The sequence below is a fragment of the Eleutherodactylus coqui genome, chromosome 11 (genome assembly GCF_035609145.1).
Source record: "Eleutherodactylus coqui strain aEleCoq1 chromosome 11, aEleCoq1.hap1, whole genome shotgun sequence".
In the NCBI taxonomy this organism is placed as follows: Eukaryota; Metazoa; Chordata; class Amphibia; order Anura; family Eleutherodactylidae; genus Eleutherodactylus; species Eleutherodactylus coqui.
The window spans coordinates 4,780,875-4,801,572 of NC_089847.1; the positions used below are offsets into that span (position 1 = coordinate 4,780,875).

Consider the following 20,698-nt stretch of genomic DNA (forward strand, 5'->3'; position numbering starts at 1 on the left):
TAGTTATATTCTTGTACATAGGGGACAGTATTATAGTAGTTATATTCTTGTACATAGGGGGCAGTATTATAGTAGTTATATTCTTGTACATAGGGGACAGTATTATAGTAGTTATATTCTTGTGCATAGGGGACAGTATTATAGTAGTTATATTCTTGTACATAGGGGACAGTATTATAGTAGTTATATTCTTGTATATAGGGGGCAGTATTATAGTAGTTATATTCTTGTACATAGGGGGCAGTATTATAGTAGTTATATTCTTGTGCATAGGGGACAGTATTATAGTAGTTATATTCTTGTACATAGGGGACAGTATTATAGTAGTTATATTCTTGTACATAGGGGGCAGTATTATAGTAGTTATATTCTTGTACATAGGGGACAGTATTATAGTAGTTATATTCTTGTACATAGGGGGCAGTATTATAGTAGTTATATTCTTGTACATAGGGGGCAGTATTATAGTAGTTATATTCTTGTACATAGGGGGCAGTATTATAGTAGTTATATTCTTGTATATAGGGGGCAGTATTATAGTAGTTATATTCTTGTACATAGGGGGCAGTATTATAGTAGTTATATTCTTGTACATAGGGGGCAGTATTATAGTAGTTATATTCTTGTGCATAGGGGACAGTATTATAGTAGTTATATTCTTGTACATAGGGGACAGTATTATAGTAGTTATATTCTTGTACATAGGGGGCAGTATTATAGTAGTTATATTCTTGTACATAGGGGGCAGTATTATAGTAGCTATATTCTTTTACATAGGGGGCAGTATTATAGTAGTTATATTCTTGTACATAGGGGGCAGTATTATAGTAGCTATATTCTTGTACATAGGGGGCAGTATTATAGTAGTTATATTCTTGTACATAGGGGGCAGTATTATAGTAGTTATATTCTTGTACATAGGGGGCAGTATTATAGTAGCTATATTCTTGTACATAGGGGGCAGTATTATAGTAGTTATATTCTTGTACATTGGGGGCAGTATTATAGTAGTTATATTCTTGTACATAAGAGGCAGTATTATAGTAGTTATGTTCTTGTTCATAGGGGGCAGTATTATAGTAGATATATTCTTGTACATAGGGGCAGTATTATAGTAGTTATATTCCTGTACATAGGGGGCAGTATTATAGTAGTTATATTCCTGTACATAGGGGGCAGTATTATAGTAGTTATATTCTTGTACATAGGGGGCAGTATTATAGTAGTTATATTCTTGTACATAGGGGACAGTATTATAGTAGTTATATTCTTGTACATAGGGGGCAGTATTATAGTAGTTAGATTCTTGTACATAGGAGGCAGTATTATAGTAGTTATATTCTTGTACATAGGGGGCAGTATTATAGTAGTTATATTCTTGTACATAGGGGGGCAGTATTATAGTAGTTATATTCTTGTATATAGGGGACAGTATTATAGTAGTTATATTCTTGTACATAGGAGGGCAGTATTATAGTAGTTATATTCTTGGACATAGGGGGCAGTATTATAGTAGTTATATTCTTGGACATAGGGGGCAGTATTATAGTAGTTATATTCTTGTACATAGGAGGCAGTATTATAGTAGTTATATTCTTGTATATAGGAGGCATTATTATAGTAGTTATATTCTTATATATAGGGGGCAGTATTATAGTAGTTATATTCTTGTATATAGGGGGCAGTTTTATAGTAGTTATATTCTTGTATATAGGAGCAGTATTATAGTAGTTATATTCTTGTTTATAGGAGGCAGTATTATAGTAGTTATATTCTTGTACATAGGAGGCAATATTATGGTACTTATAGTCTTGGACATAGGGAGCAGTATTATAGTAGTTATATTCTTGTACATAGTAGCAGTATTATAGTAGTTATATTCTTGTATATAGGGGGCAGTATTATAGTAGAAATATTCCTTTACATAGGGAGCAGTACTATAGTAGTTATATTCTTGTACATAGGGTTCAGTATTATAGTAGTTATATTCTTGTACATAGGGGCAGTATTATAGTAGTTATATTCTTGTATATAGGAGCAGTATTATAGTAGTTATATTCTTGTATATAGGAGGCAGTATTATAGTTGTTATATTCTTGCATATAGGAGCAGTATTATAGTAGTTATATTCTTGTACATAGGGGGCAGTATTATAGTAATTATATTCTTGTACATAGGGGGGCAGTATTATAGTAGTTATATTCTTGTACATAGGAGCAGTATTATAGTAATTATATTCTTGTACATAGGGGGGCAGTATTATAGTAGTTATATTCTTGTACATAGGGGGCAGTATTATAGTAGTTATATTCTTGTACATAGAGGGCAGTATTATAGTAGTTATACTCTTGTACATAGGGATCAGTATTGTAGTAGTTATATTCTTGTTCATAGGGGGCAGTATTATAGTAGTTATATTCTTGTACATAGGGGGCAGTATTATAGTAGTCATATTCTTGTACATAGGAGGCAGTATTATAGTAGTTATATTCTTGTACATAGGAGGCAGTATTATAGTAGTTATATTCTTGTACATAGGGGGCAGTATTATAGTAGTTATATTCTTGTACATAGGGGGCAGTATTATAGTAGTTATATTCTTGTACATTGGGGGCAGTATTATAGTAGTTATATTCTTGTACATAGGGGGCAGTATTACAGTAGTTATATTCTTGTACATAGAGGGCAGTATTATAGTAGTTATACTCTTGTACATAGGGATCAGTATTGTAGTAGTTATACTCTTGTACATAGGGATCAGTATTGTAGTAGTTATATTCTTGTACATAGGGGACAGTATTATAGTAGTTATATTCTTGTACATAGGTGGCAGTATTATAGTAGTTATATTCTTGTACATAGGAGGCAGTATTATAGTAGTTATATCCTTGTACATAGGGGCAGTATTATAGTATTTATATTCTTGTACATAGGAGGCAGTATTATAGTAGTTATGTTCTTGTACATAGGGGGCAGTATTGTAGTAGTTATATTCTTGTACATGGGGGGCAGTATTATAGTAGTTATATTCTTGTACATAGGGGGCAGTATTACAGTAGTTATATTCTTGTACATAGAGGGCAGTATTATAGTAGTTATACTCTTGTACATAGGGATCAGTATTGTAGTAGTTATACTCTTGTACATAGGGATCAGTATTGTAGTAGTTATATTCTTGTACATAGGGGACAGTATTATAGTAGTTATATTCTTGTACATAGGTGGCAGTATTATAGTAGTTATATTCTTGTACATAGGAGGCAGTATTATAGTAGTTATATTCTTGTACATAGGGGCAGTATTATAGTAATTATATCCTTGTACATAGGGGCAGTATTATAGTATTTATATTCTTGTACATAGGAGGCAGTATTATAGTAGTTATGTTCTTGTACATAGGGGGCAGTATTGTAGTAGTTATATCCTTGTACATAGGGGCAGTATTATAGTATTTATATTCTTGTACATAGGAGGCAGTATTATAGTAGTTATGTTCTTGTACATAGGGGGCAGTATTATAGTAGTTATATTCTTGTACATAGAGGGCAGTATTATAGTAGTTATACTCTTGTACATAGGGATCAGTATTGTAGTAGTTATATTCTTGTTCATAGGGGGCAGTATTATAGTAGTTATATTCTTGTACATAGGGGGCAGTATTATAGTAGTCATATTCTTGTACATAGGAGGCAGTATTATAGTAGTTATATTCTTGTACATAGGAGGCAGTATTATAGTAATTATATTCTTGTACATAGGGGGCAGTATTGTAGTAGTTATATTCTTGTACATGGGGGGCAGTATTATAGTAGTTATATTCTTGTACATAGGGGGCAGTATTACAGTAGTTATATTCTTGTACATAGAGGGCAGTATTATAGTAGTTATATTCTTGTACATAGAGGCAGTATTATAGTAGTTATATTCTTGTACATAGGGGGCAGTATTACAGTAGTTATATTCTTATACATAGGGGGCAGTATTACAGTAGTTATATTCTTGTACATAGGGGGCAGTATTATAGTAGTTATATTCTTGTACATAGGGGGCAGTATTATAGTAGTTATATTCGTATACATAGGGGGCAGTATTACAGTAGTTATATACTTGTACATAGGGGGCAGTATTATAGTAGTTATATTCTTGTACATTGGGGGCAGTATTATAGGAGTTATATTCTTGTACATAGGGGGCAGTATTACAGTAGTTATATTCTTGTACATAGGGGGCAGTATTATAGTAGTTATATTCTTGTACATAGGGGGCAGCATTATAGTAGTTATATTCTTATACATAGGGGGCAGTATTACAGTAGTTATATTCTTGTACATAGGGGGCAGTATTATAGTAGTTATATTCTTGTACATTGGGGGCAGTATTATAGTAGTTATATTCTTGTACATAGGGGCAGTATTATAGTAGTTATATTCTTGTACATAGGGGCAGTATTATAGTAGTTATATTCTTGTACATAGGGGGCAGTATTATAGTAGTTATATTCTTGTACATAGGGGGCAGTATTATAGGAGTTATATTCTTGTACATAGGGGGCAGTATTATAGTAGTTATATTCTTGTACATAGGAGCAGTATTATAGTAGTTATATTCTTGTACATAGGGGGCAGTATTATAGTAGTTATATTCTTGTACATAGGGGGCAGTATTATAGTAGTTATATTCTTGGACATAGGGGGCAGTATTATAGTAGTTATATTCTTGTACATAGGGGGCAGTATTATAGTAGTTATATTCTTGTACATAGGGGCAGTATTATAGTAGTTATATTCTTGTACATAGGGGCAGTATTATAGTAGTTATATTCTTGTACATAGGGGGCAGTATTATAGTAGTTATATTCTTGTACATAGGGGGCAGTATTATAGTAGTTATATTCTTGTACATAGGGGGCAGTATTATAGTAGTTATATTCTTGTACATAGGGGGCAGTATTATAGTAGTTATATTCTTGTACATAGGGGGCAGTATTATAGTAGTTATATTCTTGTACATAGGGGCAGTATTATAGTAGTTATATTCTTGTACATAGGGGGCAGTATTATAGTAGTTATATTCTTGTACATAGGAGCAGTATTATAGTAGTTATATTCTTGTACATAGGGGGCAGTATTATAGTAGTTATATTCTTGTACATAGGGGGCAGTATTATAGTAGTTATATTCTTGTACATAGGGGGCAGTATTATAGTAGTTATATTCTTATACATAGGGGGCAGTATTACAGTAGTTATATTCTTGTACATAGAGGGCAGTATTATAGTAGGTATATTCTTGTACATAGGAGCAGTATTATAGTAGTTATGTTTGTGTACATAGGGGCAGTATTATAGTAGTTATATTCTTGTACATAGGGGGGCAGTATTATAGTAGTTATATTCTTGTACATAGGGGGCAGTATTATAGTAGGTATATTCTTGTACATAGGGGGCAGTATTATAGTAGTTATATTCTTGTACATAGGGGGCAGTATTATAGTAGTTATATTCTTGTACATAGGGGGCAGTATTATAGTAGTTATATTCTTGTACATAGGGGGCAGTATTATAGTAGTTATATTCTTGTACATAGGGGCAGTATTATAGTAGTTATATTCTTGTACATAGGGGGCAGTATTATAGTAGTTATATTCTTGTACATAGGAGACAGTATTATAGTAGTTATATTCTTGTACATAGGGGGCAGTATTATAGTAGTTATATTCTTATACATAGGGGGCAGTATTACAGTAGTTATATTCTTGTACATTGGGGGCAGTATTATAGTAGTTATATTCTTGTACATAGGGGCAGTATTATAGTAGTTATATTCTTGTACATAGGGGCAGTATTATAGTAGTTATATTCTTGTACATATTGGGAAGTATTATAGTAGTTATATACTTGTACATAGGGGGCAGTATTATAGTAGTTATATTCTTGTACATAGGGGGCAGTATAATAGTAGTTATATTCCTGTACATAGGGGGCAGTATTATAGTAGTTATATTCTTGTACATAGGGGGCAGTATTATAGTAGTTATATTCTTGTACATAGGAGCAGTATTATAGTAGTTATATTCTTGTACATAGGGGGCAGTATTATAGTAGTTATATTCTTGTACATAGGGAGGCAGTATTATAGTAGGTATATTCTTGTACATAGGGGGCAGTATTATAGTAGTTATATTCTTGTACATAGGGGGCAGTATTATAGTAGTTATATTCTTGTACATTGGGGGCAGTATTATAAATTATTAGTCCTGATTTTGCAATTCCTTTTATTTGTGGTAGAATGACGTTTATTTGTCATAATCCAGATTTCTCTTACTGTCTTCCTGTGTTGATTGAGTTACATATGGCGCTATTTTCAGCCGCCTCGGAACGACTCTTGTGCCCCTCTGCGTAGTTGGAGCGATAATTACAGGATCCCTGGACAGGGCAGTAATGTACATGAAATATAGAAGCTTTAAGAGGGCTGATGGCGGGGAAGGCGAATAATGCTGAATACGATTACAGGGGAGGATTTATGAAGCAGGTAAAATATTTCCCGTGTCTGTTTCTCATCCGATGTAAGCAGCGCAAAAGATGAATCATTGTGTCATAAAATGGGTTTCAGGCCGGCAGTAAATTCTGTAACCGGTTATGTAATCAAATTGGGAAAAAAAACATCTTTATGGGTGTAAAATGCAGCAGATATCGGCATAGAACGCGGCGCCTGTCAGTTACACGGTTTCCTTTCTCAGATGTTCCTATTTTACGAATGGAATACCAGAAATACAGTGCGGACTGACATCCTGGGAGTGCCGGGGGGGGGGGACAACACAGCAGGTTCATGCAGCATTTATGTGTGAGACAACGCTAAGTGGACGCCGATCCTCCTCCGCTGCGTATATTACATACTCATTATGACATTGACCGGAATCCTCTGATGGCCGTTAACGCGGGACATGCTGTGATTATTGCGCGGGCTTTAATACCGCTCAGTAATCTGCTCTCATTATAATTCTAGATCCTGAGGGTTAATGAGATCATTTCCCTTCACCTTCGCCAGGAATACGTGCGTATATTAGTGATGGGAGGCAGCCTGATATCAGAACACGAGACTCTGCGCAGTGGGCGGGGCAAGAACGCATGTATATTGTACCGACATGACAGCGCTGAAGGGTCTTCGGGATGGTTTACCCACCATCTTCGTAGCGCGCCTCGTGCGTAGCGTTCTCAGCTACATTTGCGTTTGCAGCGAAGCTTTCAGAACAAAATGGCGGACAAAATATCACACTAAGCTGCGCTATTTTGACAGGTAAAATGCTGAGCGCCTGACGAAAACCTGACAGAGGCCATTATAGTTATTAGCGTTCGTTGGGCGCCATTCTGGCCGGGATTTGACTTTTCAGATATTTTTACTGTTCAGCTTCGATGATCAAGCCGACTAACGGAAATCCGTAGTGCAAGTGTGAACAGCGGCGAAGACCTGTAATGACCGCCTTCATGAGTCCTTCCTCTACAGGCTGGCAGAGTGGAGTAACATCCCCAGGACTGCGTAAGAAGAAATCCCGGGCCAGTATAGGGGATAGTCTCACGGGACTGTGGTTATGTGACGCTCGCGCAAAAGGTTAAATATTAGCGCCATTGTTTGGGTTATGATGCGCAGCCTGGCTGCGGTGGCCGTTTTGTGATACGGATATGATGTAAAGTGTTACGCAGAGACTATGGGGGGGCTGTGCGACGACCCCTCGGTATATGGTGTGACGTCTACGACTTGTTTAGGCGTTCTGCGTACAGGATGCTACCCCTATGGGGTACGTGAGGTCGGGGCTTACGGCTATAAAGATGGTAATGTATGTGGCGGTCATGCTGCAGCCGAGTGATGTCGGATAAACGTGTGACAAGTCATGGGCCGTGCCGCTGCCAGAAGTGAGGGAGATGCAAATGTCGCGTGAAGAGGAGGTGTATTTTGGCGCTATGAAGAGAACATTGATGCCACGTTATCTCACAAAGTATCCCGAAAACTCCACTGGAGAGAAATAATGTTCCTTCGGTCCGTGTTCAGCAATGTAGATGGCAGTGTCTGTCCGCCGCCGCGCCGTCCTGAACCTGTGTGGCACCACCGCTCGCTCACTGCCTGCTCACTCACCGCCCGCCCGCTCGCTCAACGCCCGCCCGCTCGCTCACCGCCCGCTCGCTCTCCGCCCGCTCGCTCTCCGCCCGCTCGCTCACTGCCTGCTCACTCACTGCCCGCTCGCTCACCGCTCGTCCGCTCGCTCACCGCCCGCTCGCTCACCGCCCGCTCGCTCACCGCCCGCCCACTCATCACATTCTCACCGCATGAATGAAGTCGGAGAATTTGGGGGCGGCAAATCCCACTGCTGCCAATGCAAACCTGCGTCCTCCCGCTGCGCCCGGACATGACGCGTGATGTGCAGCCCTGACAGCGGCCGCAGCTGAGGCGCAGAGCACGATGTGCTGCACATATCTGACTCTCTATTAGCCCCCTCTAGTAGCGTGGGCCCCCTCCAGAATCAGTATCAGAGGAGCCCAAGGAAACCTTCCCATGTAAACGGTGCTGGTGGCAGCGCTGAGGCTCAGGGTGGCGCAGCGAGGACAGACAGAGGCGGCACGTTTTTACTGAACATCTGCCTAATAAACGGACGTTCGTGTTCTATTAACGCTGCAGAATAAATTGTCTTAAAGCAACATTTTCATTGCTTTCTTCACCGCCGCGGCGGCTGCTGTGTTCGTGGGAGCGTTGTGCAGCGCTGTCCTCTTACACCCCCACCATTACTCCACCAGCGGACAGGAAGGGGTCAGCGATTCATGCTGCTTGCGCCAAATTCTGCCCTCCCATCAGCACATAAATCTGGCTCCATCTGACCAGGAGATGTTCTTCCGCTGCTCAGTGATACAAGTTTTGCGCTCTTTCGCCCGCTGGAGTCTTTCTTTTTCTCTTAGACACAATGGCGCTGGAACTGGTCGCCTGCTGTTATACCATCCGTGCGGAGGAACGGCGAGTTGTGCGTTCGCACACGTTAGTTGGAGCTCCAGCGTTGTATTCAGCTGACTGTGCAGCCTGTTGGTCAGAACGATTCCTGACATCCTCCTCCGACCCCTTTCAGTGAGGAGTTGTTTCCGTCCGCAGGATCCCCTTCGCTGGATGTTTTCCTCGATCGCGCCATTCTCTGTATACTCTCCACCCCATTACATGAGAAAAGCCCCGCGGTTGGCGGTGAGACCCCGGCTAGTCAAGCACCGATGACCGGACCTCCGTCCAGAGGATCACAATTAGGGCCTTGTCCCCGGGCTGACATATCGTTCAGACACCTGCGACCAACAAGAATCTGAATGATTGTTTAATGTAGGAGCCGGAACTGACCGAACAGCGATTATCATTTATTTGTCGCTTCGTTTCTACATGTCTAAAAACTGAACTATGGACAGGCGGTGTGAACAGGCAGTATCCTCTATGAACGACGGACCGGCAGTGTGAACAGGCAGTATCCTGTATGAACGACGGACCGGCAGTGTGAACAGGCAGTATCCTTTATGAACGACAGAGTGAACAGGCAGTATGCTCTAAGAACGACGGAGAGACAGTGTGAACAGGCAGTATCCTCTATGAACGACGGACCGACAGTGTGAACAGGCAGTATCATCTATGAACGACAGACCGACAGTGTGAACAGGCAGTATGCTCTATGAACGACAGACCGACAGTGTGAACAGGCAGTATCATCTATGGACGACAGACCGACAGTGTGAACAGGCAGTATCCTCTATGAACGACGGACCGGCAGTGTGAACAGGCAGTATCATCTATGAGCAACAGACTGACAGTGTGAACAGGCAGTATGCTCTATGAACTACAGACCAGCGGTGTGAACAGGCAGTATGCTCTATGAACTAAAGACCGACAGTGTGAACAGGCAGTATCCTCTATGAACGACAGACCGGCGGTGTGAACAGGCAGTATCATCTATGAACGACAGAACGGTGGTGTGAACAGGCAGTATCCTTTATGAATGACGGACCGACAGTTCGAACATCGAACAGGCAGTATCATCTAAGAACGACGGACCGGCAGTGTGAACAGGCAGTATCCTCTATGAATGACGGACCGGCAGTGTGAACAGGCAGTATCCTCTATGAACGATGGACGGACAGTGTGAACAGGCAGTATCCTCTGTGAACAACGGCCTGGTTACTGTGCATGGAGGCGGACGGCTGGAATGATCCCCGGCGGCTCCACCTCCATTCACTGTGAGATGATCCTCCTGTGTAAAAGCCTAGGAACAATATTGCCAGTATCTGCACCCCGACAGGTCGCCCCGTGTAAAAGAGCTCTGGGCCCCCACATTCACAATGGCTCCTCGAATTCAGTGATTTCTAGGGGTCCCAGTAATTAAGGATCCGTCTATAGTCCTAGCCATGGGTGCGGAGGCCAGGAGTACACAGGAGGATGCCTCTTCTATGTTTGCGCAGCTGCTGACCTCCACCCCTCCTGCACTGCTGTCTGCATTACTGGGGTACAATTTGCAGTGAAGACATTTTGGGGCTCCCATCCTGACTTATCATTGGGGCTCCAAAAACTAGTTAGTCCCCCTCCATTAGGAGCGGCCACAGTGCTTTCAATGTATATAAGGGGTATACAGCAGGGGCTGCAGAGCGGTCACTACTAAGCATTACTCTTAGGTTGCCTTCACACCTGCGAGAAGATGGCGGGTTTTTTGCATTATGTGATAGCGAGAGACAATGCAGAATTCTGACCCCAAGGCTCTTGAACGGCTTCATTCACCTCTGCAATGTTTTTCCTCATGCTAAGCCGCCGGCCCGATCTTTCTGCATTTTGCGTTTTCATTTTTTTTAAAGCCCATGTTTCCCTATGGAGCCTCCGTTTTATCGCAATGCCCGAACTTGCGATGTTTGTGCCATTCGATGTGTTTTTAACATTAGAATCTCCTATTGTCGTCCGTCGCGTCAGAAAATCGTGGGCAGCAGCGATGCGAGATTATTTTCCAGGAAAAGCATCGCTGACGCTCAGACATCGCATGAGCAAGAATGCGATATTACCGCGATTTTCTGGTGCTCGCCAGCGTGGGAAATAGAAAACAATAAATATGTGTTGTAGGCCCCCTGCACACGGGAGGAAATTCTGCAGTGGGATTTCCCTCAGAAGTTTCGCCGGTGCCCGCTGCCATAGGACTGCATGCATGAGCACAATCCTATGCACACAGCCGCAATTTGTCCGTGTGAAAACACACGTGGAAAACAAATGGCGGCATGTCCTATTTCTGTACGGGTCTCGCAGAGGCCTGCACAAAAATGTCAGTAGAGACCTGCCAGCTCCGGGGAATCCATATCACTCCTTATACAGGGTCGGAGCAAGGTGCGACGCTGCAGGTTTCATCCTCGGGCGACAGTGAAAAACTTGGATAAGCAGTATGCAACTTTTGTAGGCAGCGGTACCTCCAGTCACCAACTCTGTAATTGGATATTGGGACACGGACTGCTTAGGATATCGCCCTGTTTGCCATCTGAAGGTACAATAAATGTGAGTTGTTTTTCTGTTAACCCCTTCCTGACTCCTGCAGTTCCTTTCCACTGGGGCCCTACACCGCGCTACATTCCCAGCAGCAGAGAGCAGCATCCCATCTTGTCCCCCATCATTCACTGTAGTGCAGCGGGGTGGGAGTAAGGGACATTAACCCCCGTGATACCAGCCTCCTGCCATGGCTCGTTACATGTATATCCGCTCCCATGACAGAACAGGAAAGCGGGACCTGTCCTATGATGTAAACAAATGGCGCTGGACCGACCCAACTGCCTGGAACCCTAATGGTGCCTATTGGGCTTCTGTCCCCGTTTGGCATTTTCTCGAAAACAGCAGGTAAACGCTCCGTCATTTCATCTGGTGTCTCTGAATGGAACCTCCGACACAGATGTGAATGGAGCCTTAGAGCGGCTGCAGTCGTCGCCATCCTCAGCTCAGCGCAAACCCTGCGATGCCACTCACCGGTGAAGGCGTGATGCTTGGTTGACACGCGGTTCACGGTCTGCACAGCGCAGCAGAGATGCAGGATGGATAACATGGTGACGATCATCAGGAGGCTCTGCAGGAGGAGCGGGAACTCAAAAAACTTCCCAAACCTGGAAGAGAACAGAACATGTGAGCGACCATCATTGTACTGTCCTGACCTCTGCTTTTGCCTTAACCATGATATATCGGTGTCTGCTGGCTGCCCCAACCCCCTGTCTGTCCTGACCTCAGCCTGAATATCAACTACGCTCTGCCTGTTCCCCCGGCACCGCGCTACGGTGCTACTGACCTGCCCATTTCATCTGCCACTGAACTGAGATTAGTCTTGGGGGTAACAGCCTGGGGGCCCTGAACAAAGACTAGATCCCAATTGGAGGGATTAAGGCTAACTTCACATGGGTGAGGGCGATATAAGGCTGTGAATTATGGCCCGATATCGCGCTCCCCACCATATGAAAGCCCCGAGGATGCAAGGTGTTTTAATGTGATAACAGCCTCACATCAATTTAGGGATGTAGCGATCCTCCGGTGCTGCTGACAGCCATGGTGGAGGATCGCAGAGTTCTCCCATTGCTTTCAATGGGGCCAGTGCTGCTGCTGCCAGTCCCATTGAAAACAATGGGGCTGCGATGCGAGATCCCACAGCTAGATAGAACATCCTGTGATTTGTTTCCCGCATAGTGTAGCGGTTTCAGGCCATGGGTTGGAGCCTCAGGTGTAATAGCCGCAGGTCTGGAGGGTAATCAGGGATGTGGCAGCAATGGGAGGTCTCAAGTGGATGAGGCGAGTAACGAAGTCAGATGGAAAACCAGAAGTCGGTATCAGGAGGTCTTGTCACAATAGCCGAGAAGCAGACAGAAGTGGAGCTAGAGAAATCAATGCTGGGGAGCAGAATAATCACGCACTGAGGGAGTGGCAGGGCCAGGCTTTTATAGGAAGTGCAACTAAGGCACAGGGAGGGACCAATCGGGAACGAGGAGCAGGAGCGAGGGACAAGAACAAAGTTATGCAGGGGGGAGCCTGTCCAGCAAGCTGGATAGCCCACTGGGGAGAGCCACTGACTGGAGTACAGAAGGTTGATTTTCTTGACAAATCGGTGGTTTGAACCGGATGTGTAACATGCAGCACATCATATCCATATGGGGGTTGCCTCATACAGTACGGACAGGTTTAGTAGGTACATGTGATCCTACTCTTGTGGATTGCGGTGACTTGTTCGATGATGCTTTCTGTTGGTCTCTGGGGCCTAATTATAGCAGGAAGATAATTAACAGCAGACTAACTTTCATCTGGATAAAATATTGATACTCCACCGTCTGAGGAGTCGCTCGTTACCCTCCAACCGGGCCACATTAATGATACATCGTAACCAGCTCTGCTGTCTCAATCATCGATGTGACCTTGCGAGAAACAATTAGTCTTACACTGGGTCGGGACGTTGTCTGCTCATTCACAGATCTGCAGCGTATTTGAGCCCCGGAGATCAGAGGCGCTCATTAATGCACCTCCACCATTAATTCTGCGCACGTTTCATGGGCTAAAGTCATTCGGTGAAATAACGGTGGAAGCTGAAAGGAAGACGACAATTACAGGGATGGGATTTAATTGCAGCCCTCCAACAAGGAGAATTCATGTAAGCTGATTATTGATGGAAATCCCCCAGAGCGGGTGCTGCCCGAGTCATCAACCGTGGAGACAGGATTGCGGGACGCGATCAGCGGTAATTAGAGGATCGGTGACATCGGCACAAAGTCAAAGCAGTTCCAACTTCTTAGAGGGGCAGCACTGTTGGAGCTGCCATTGTACCCACTAAACAGACCCATGAAGAGCCAAAGTAGATGGAAAAGTATTCAGCCCCGCCCCTCAGACTCCTTCTAAACAAGGCTCTCTGACGCAAAGAAGTGTCATGTGACCCTTTCTGTTAAGCTGATTGGTTAGAGACCACGTAGAACTGACTGGCCCATATGCCAAGATAGCTGAGGCTTGAGGGCATTCTACACGTCAACAGTGATGGAAGTACTACAGATGCCAAACGAGCCGCAGCTGTGATGTCACTCACCAGAAAAATATGCGGAGGATATTGGCGATCAGCAGAACAAAGCAGACCCAGGTGGAAAACCCGTCCGTGTTAGATGTCCTCTTAATCTCCTGATACTGGGGGATATATGGGACCACACCGCCAAACACAATGAAACAGGACGAGAGACAGGACAGGACCGGCCACGTGTCCACGGAATCCTCCGGAATATCCATCTTACTCCTTCCCAGTAATCACAATGTGGACCTGAAAGAAGAAAGATCTTAAAGGAAGCGCTGCCTGTAGTCACTATAAGAGCTGTGTGTGTATGTAGGTATACATATACACAGTGCAGGGGGGAAAGTAAGTGACCCCCTGTATAATGTAACTAATAACCCATAACTCTACTGCTAGTAAAATTAGTTTCCATGAAGGAGATGCTGAAGGTCTCACAGCGACTTTACCTATCAAAAAAGGCACACAGAGCCTGGTTACTGACAGATCTATTCATCTCAGTGATTGGTCAGTGTGAGTCACGCCTTGATGCAGTGTACTCCATAGCAACCTGATATTACTGCAGAGACCCTAATATCGATCGTCACGACTTGATGTCACCCCATTGTAACGCGCAGTTTCTAAAAGAGCACGGTGAGATGACAAGGATAACACAATCGGTCACTGTATAGACTTATACACCCCCGTGACCCTACATCTATGTAATGACCTTGTAACACAGACCCGCGCACTTCCTCTGGACACAGGCTTGCTGACGTTCTCCTCCTCTGGGTTTGGGCAGTTTCCAGACCCTGGCAGGTGAATCTAGTGTGGATGTGATCTGTAACCCCTCTAGCTGTCTGCATGAAATAACACGGCCGTTTAATGTCCAACAATTAGGAAATCGTCCGGGATCATCCCCTTATCTTCAGGGCCAGTTGTAGTAGTTATCCCCGTTGATCTGTCACTCATCCTGGTAGACCACACCCCCAGCGAACCTGTTATAATTATCACCTGTGGGGAAGACGGAGCACCGGGAGGAACAGGTCCAACTCGTTCTAATGAGTCTCCATGTAATTATTGCTTCCGGCTTGTGTACATACTGAGTTGGATCTGTAATGTAACATCTGTTGATGGAGCCACAAAGTAAGGCTGCCCGTATACACGTTACATAGTCATCGGCCAAACATGCACTCGGCAGCCATGTGCCCACCCAACACCCTCCATACACCCTCAACCCATTGTGCCTGCATTCTGAATATAGGGTGGAGTGAAAGCTGCTGCCAGACCCCTCTGTCCACTCCTCCAGCCCCTTCTGTCATCCTCCTCCAAATCTCTCGGTCCCCTCCTCTAGATCTCTCAGTCCGCTCCTCTAGATCTCTCGGTCCCCTCCTCTAAACCTCTCTGTCCGCTCCTCTAGATCTATCTGTCCCCTCCTCTAGGACTCTGTCTTCTCCTCCAGACCTCTCTGCCCTCCTCTTCCAGACCTCTCTACCCACTCCTCCAGCCCCTGCTGTCATCCTCCTCCAAACCTCTCTGTCCCGTTCTCTAAACCTTTCTGTCCCCTCCTCCACACTCCGCTGTGCCCTCCTCCAGATCCCTCTGTCCTCCTCCTGTACAAATCCCTATGTTTACTTCTCCAGACCACACGGTCCAACTCTTCCAGACAACTCTTTTCACTCCACCAGTCTCCTCTGTCCCCTTTTCCAGACCTCTCTGTCCCCTCCCCCAAAACCCTCTGTCTTCCTCCCTTCAGACTTCTCCGGCCCCTTCTCCAGACCACTCTGTCCATTCCTCCAGAGCCCCCTGTCCTTCCCCTCCAGACCTCTCTGTCTCCTCCTCCTGACCTCTCTGTCTCCTCCTCCAGACCTCTCTGTCCCCTTTTCCAGACCCCTCTGTGCCCTCCTCCAGACCCCTCTGTGCCCTCCTCCAGACCCCTCTGTCCTCCTCCTCTAGATCTCTCTGTCCCCTCCTCTAGACCTCTCTTAGCCATCCCCTAGATCTCTCTGTCTCCTCCAGACCCCTCTGTCTACCAGTCTCCTCTATCCCCTTTTTCAGACCTCTCTGTCCCCTCCCCCAAACCGCTCTGTCTGACTCCCTTCAGACTTCTCTGTCCCCTTCTCCAGACCCCTCTGTCCCCTCCTCCAGAGCCCCCTGTCCCTCCCCTCCAGACCTCTCTGTGCCCTTTTCCAGACCCCTCTGTGCCCTCCTCCAGACCCCTCTGTACCCTCCTCCAGACCCCTCTGTGCCCTCCTCCAGTCGTCTCTGTCCTCCTCCTCCAGACCCCTCTGCCCTCCTCCCTCCAGACTCCTCTGTTCTCCTGTCTTCAGACTCCTCTGTTCTCCTGTCTCCAGACTCCTCTGTTCTCCTGTCTCTAAACCCTTATTTTTCCTTTTCAGAGACCTCTGTCCTCTTACTGCAGAATCATCTGTCCTCCTTCTCTTCTAGACCCCTCTATCCTCCTCCTCCAGACCACTCAGCTTTCCCCTCTTCAAACTCTTTTGTTCAGACTTTTTTGTCCTCCTCATCAAGTCCGCTCTGTCCTCCTCTTCCAAAACTCTGTCGCCTCCTCCACACTCCTCTGTTCTCCTCCCTCCAGACCCCTCTGTCGTCCTCTCTTCAGACCCCTCTGCCCTACTACCTCTAGACTCCTCTGTTCTCCTTCCTCCAGACTCCCCTTGTCCTCCTCTTCCAGACCCCTCTGTCGTCCTCTTACAGACAACTGTTCTCCTTTTTCAGACCTCTCTGCCCCCTGCTCCAGACTCCTCTGTCCTCTCCTCCAGATCCCTCTGTTCTCCTTCCTTCAGATCCCTTTGTCCCCTCGTCCAGACCTCTCTATCCCCTCGTCCAGACCTCTCTCCCTTCATCCAGACCTTTCTGTACTCCTCTTCCTGACCCCTCTGTGCTCCTCTTCCTGACCCCTCTGTGCTCCTCTTCCTGACCCCTCTGTGCTCCTCTTCCTGACCCCTCTGTGCTCATCTTCCAGACCCCTCTGTTCTCCTCTTCCTGATCCCTCTGTTCTCCTCTTCCTGATCCCTCTGTGCTCATCTTCCTGACCCCTCTGTTCTCTTCCAGACCCCTCTGTGCTCCTCTTCCAGACCCCTCTGTGCTCCTCTTCCAGACCCCTCTGTGCTCCTCTTCCAGACCCCTCTGTTCTCCTCTTCCAGACCCCTCTGTTCTCCTCTTCCAGACCCCTCTGTTCTCCTCTTCCAGACCCCTCTGTTCTCCTCTTCCTGATCCCTCTGTTCTCCTCTTCCTGATCCCTCTGTGCTCATCTTCCTGACCCCTCTGTTCTCCTCTTCCAGACCCCTCTGTGCTCCTCTTCCTGATCCCTCTGTTCTCCTCTTCCAGACCCCTCTGTTCTCCTCTTCCAGACCCCTCTGTGCTCCTCTTCCAGACCCCTCTGTGCTCCTCTTCCAGACCCCTCTGTGCTCCTCTTCCAGACCCCTCTGTTCTCCTCTTCCAGACCCCTCTGTGCTCCTCTTCCAGACCCCTCTGTGCTCCTCTTCCAGACCCCTCTGTGCTCCTCTTCCAGACCCCTCTGTGCTCCTCTTCCAGACCCCTCTGTGCTCCTCTTCCAGACCCCTCTGTGCTCCTCTTCCAGACCCCTCTGTTCTCCTCTTCCTGACCCCTCTGTGCTCCTCTTCCTGACCCCTCTGTGCTCCTCTTCCTGACCCCTCTGTGCTCCTCTTCCTGACCCCTCTGTGCTCCTCTTCCTGACCCCTCTGTGCTCCTCTTCCTGACCCCTCTGTGCTCCTCTTCCAGACCCCTCTGTTCTCCTCTTCCAGACCCCTCTGTCTTCCTTCCTCCAGACCCCTCTGTCTTCCTTCCTCCAGACCCCTCTGTCTTCCTTCCTCCAGACCCCTCTTTCTTCCTTCCTCCAGACCCCTCTGTCTTCCTTCCTCCAGACCCCTCTGTCTTCCTTCCTCCAGACCCCTCTGTCTTCCTTCCTCCAGACCCCTCTGTCTTCCTTCCTCCAGACCCCTCTGTCTTCCTTCCTCCAGACCCCTCTGTCTTCCTTCCTCCAGACCCCTCTGTCTTCCTTCCTCCAGACCCCTCTGTCTTCCTTCCTCCAGACCCCTCTGTCTTCCTTCCTCCAGACCCCTCTGTCTTCCTCCCTCCAGACCCCTCTGTCTTCCTCCCTCCAGACCCCTCTGTCTTCCTCCCTCCAGACCCCTCTGTCTTCCTCCCTCCAGACCCCTCTGTCCTCCTCCCTCCAAACTCTTCTTGTCCTCCTCTCTTTAGACCCTTTTGTTTCCTTCTCCAGAACCCTCTGTCCTTCTCCCTTCAAGGTTCTCTGTCCTCTTCCCTCTAGACTGCTCTATCCTCTTCCCTCTAGACTGCTCTATCCTCCTCCCTCTAGACTGCTCTATCCTCCTCCCTCTAGACTGCTCTATCCTCCTCCCTCCAGACCGCTCTATCCTCCTCCCTCCAGACCGCTCTATCCTCCTCCCTCCAGACCGCTCTATCCTCCTCCCTCCAGACCGCTCTATCCTTCTCCCTCCAGACCGCTCTATCCTCCTCCCTCCAGACCGCTCTATCCTCCTCCCTCCAGACCCCTCTGTCCTCCTCCCTCCAGACCCCTCTGTCCTCCTCCCTCCAGACCCCTCTGTCCTCCTCCCTCCAGACCCCTCTGTCCTCCTCCCTCCAGACCCCTCTGTCCTCCTCCTCCCTCCAGACTCTTCTTGTCCTCTTCCCTCTAGAACCCTCTGTCCTCCTCTCTCTCCAAACTCTTCTTGTTCTCCTCCCCCCAGACCCTTCTGTTTGCTCCTCCAGACTCCTTTGTCCTTCTCCCTTCAGAGTTCTCTGTCTACTCCTGTGTGTGAAAAAAACGCAACATTTCCTATTTTGGCGCATAATACGCATCACTATAGGCTCTGGAGATGTAACATATGCAGCATATACACGTGTATAAGCTGTGTACTGCGTATTTTATGCACGTGAAAAATACGCATGCAATACGAGGAACACATATGTCCCTGTAAGTGATCCCGCAGTGTATGTGGTCTGCTACCTGATTGGTTGTTGCTGAGAGCGGCTCTATCAGACGCAGCAGATTACATACACATCCCACAGTCAGACGCCACAACAAGTTGTGACAGCGATCAGAAGGGAAGGGCCGCCGCCTCCTGCGCGTGATTACAGGAGAGGATGTACGGGCGGACGCTGTGCTCACATGCCAACACCGAAACTGGAGCCAAGAAGAAGCTTCCACACTGTTCACCCTGTATAACAACCCACAACTGGGGGTCACAGCCTGTATACCAACTGGTACAAGATGGGGGTCACACTGTATATACTGGGGTCACGCTCCCGCACCCAGTATATATTGGGGGTCATACTCCAGCACGCTGTATATACTAGGGTCACACTCCAGCATTCTGTGTATACTGGGGCCACACTTCGACATCCTGTATACTCTGGCACCCTGTATACTCCGGTGCACTGTATATACTGGGGTCAAACTTCGGCAGCCTGTATATATTGGGGGTCATACTCCGGCACCCAGTATATATTGGGGGTCATACTCCGGCACCCTGTATATGTTGGGGGTCAAACTCCGGCACCCTGTATATACTAGGGTCACACTGCAGTACTCTGTATATACTAGGGTCATACTCCAGCATCCTGTGAATACTGGGGCAACACTTCGACATCCTGTATACTCCAGCACCCTGTATACTCCGGCGCACTGTATATAATGGGGTCACACTACAGTATCCTGTATATACTGGGGTCACACTCCGGCACCCTGTATACTCCAGCACCCTGTATACTCCGGCGCACTGTATATAATGGGGTCACACTCCGGCACCCTGTATATACTAGGGTCATACTCCAGCATCCTGTGTATACTGGGGCCACACTTCGACATCCTGTATACTCCGGCCCACTGTATATATATATACTGGGGTCACACTCCAGCACCCTGTATACTCCGGCACACTGTATATACTGGGGTCAAACTCCAGTACCCTGTATACTCCGGCACCCTGTATACTCCGGCGCACTGTATATACTGGGGTCACACTGCGGCATCCTGTATATACTGGGGTCACACTCCAACACCCTGTATACTCCGGCACGCTGTATACTCCGGCACACTGTATATACTGGGGTCACACTCCAGCACCCTGTATACTCCGGCACGCTGTATACTCCGGCACACTGTATATACTGGGGTCACACTCCAGCACCCTGTATACTCCGGCACGCTGTATCTGCAGGCTGAGAGGAAACCTCCTCATAAATCATTTAGAGCTGGAGCCGCAGCAGATAACAGCGAGCACAGATGATCCGAAAGAGGAAGTATTGTTTACAGGCAGCGCTGCGCCCGGGATGACGCCAACTACATAATGTACCAAGGCCAGCGCTGCCCTGACAATGCCGAGCAATGGAGGGTGCAACTTACTGTGCAGGTCAGTCTGTTGCTCTCTGTTAGCAACCATTTCATGTTTGACAGAGGCTGACAGGTAAATGCAGTCTATTGCTCCCAGTTATCAGCCATTTCAGGCTGGAGAGAGGCTGACTATAGGACATATAAGCACAATCTATTAGTCTCTGTTATCAGGCAATTCATGCACGACAGAAAGTGACAGATGAATGCAATCTATTGCACCCTGTTATCAGCTAGCTGTAGTGGTCAGCAATGGGATAAGTG

General features: G+C 46.4%; 1 protein-coding gene across 4 annotated transcripts in view; it reads right to left on the reverse strand.

Annotated features, from left to right (window-relative positions):
• Nucleotides 1-20,698, reverse strand: part of LOC136581823 (solute carrier family 66 member 2-like) — a 49,310-nt gene that overhangs the window by 21,116 nt on the left and 7,496 nt on the right. For 2 of the 4 annotated variants that reach the window (XM_066582451.1, XM_066582449.1), the window contains exons 2-3: nt 14,086-14,310; nt 12,003-12,136 (exon numbers count right to left, since the gene is read on the reverse strand). In XM_066582451.1, coding sequence (XP_066438548.1) covers nt 12,003-12,136; nt 14,086-14,279 — 328 coding nt within the window. In that variant the 5' untranslated portion in view covers nt 14,280-14,310. Of the gene's footprint in view, nt 1-12,002; nt 12,137-14,085; nt 14,311-14,767; nt 14,952-15,051; nt 15,175-20,698 lie in introns of those variants that run through there. The other 2 variants (XM_066582452.1, XM_066582450.1) reach the window with 2 other exon arrangements.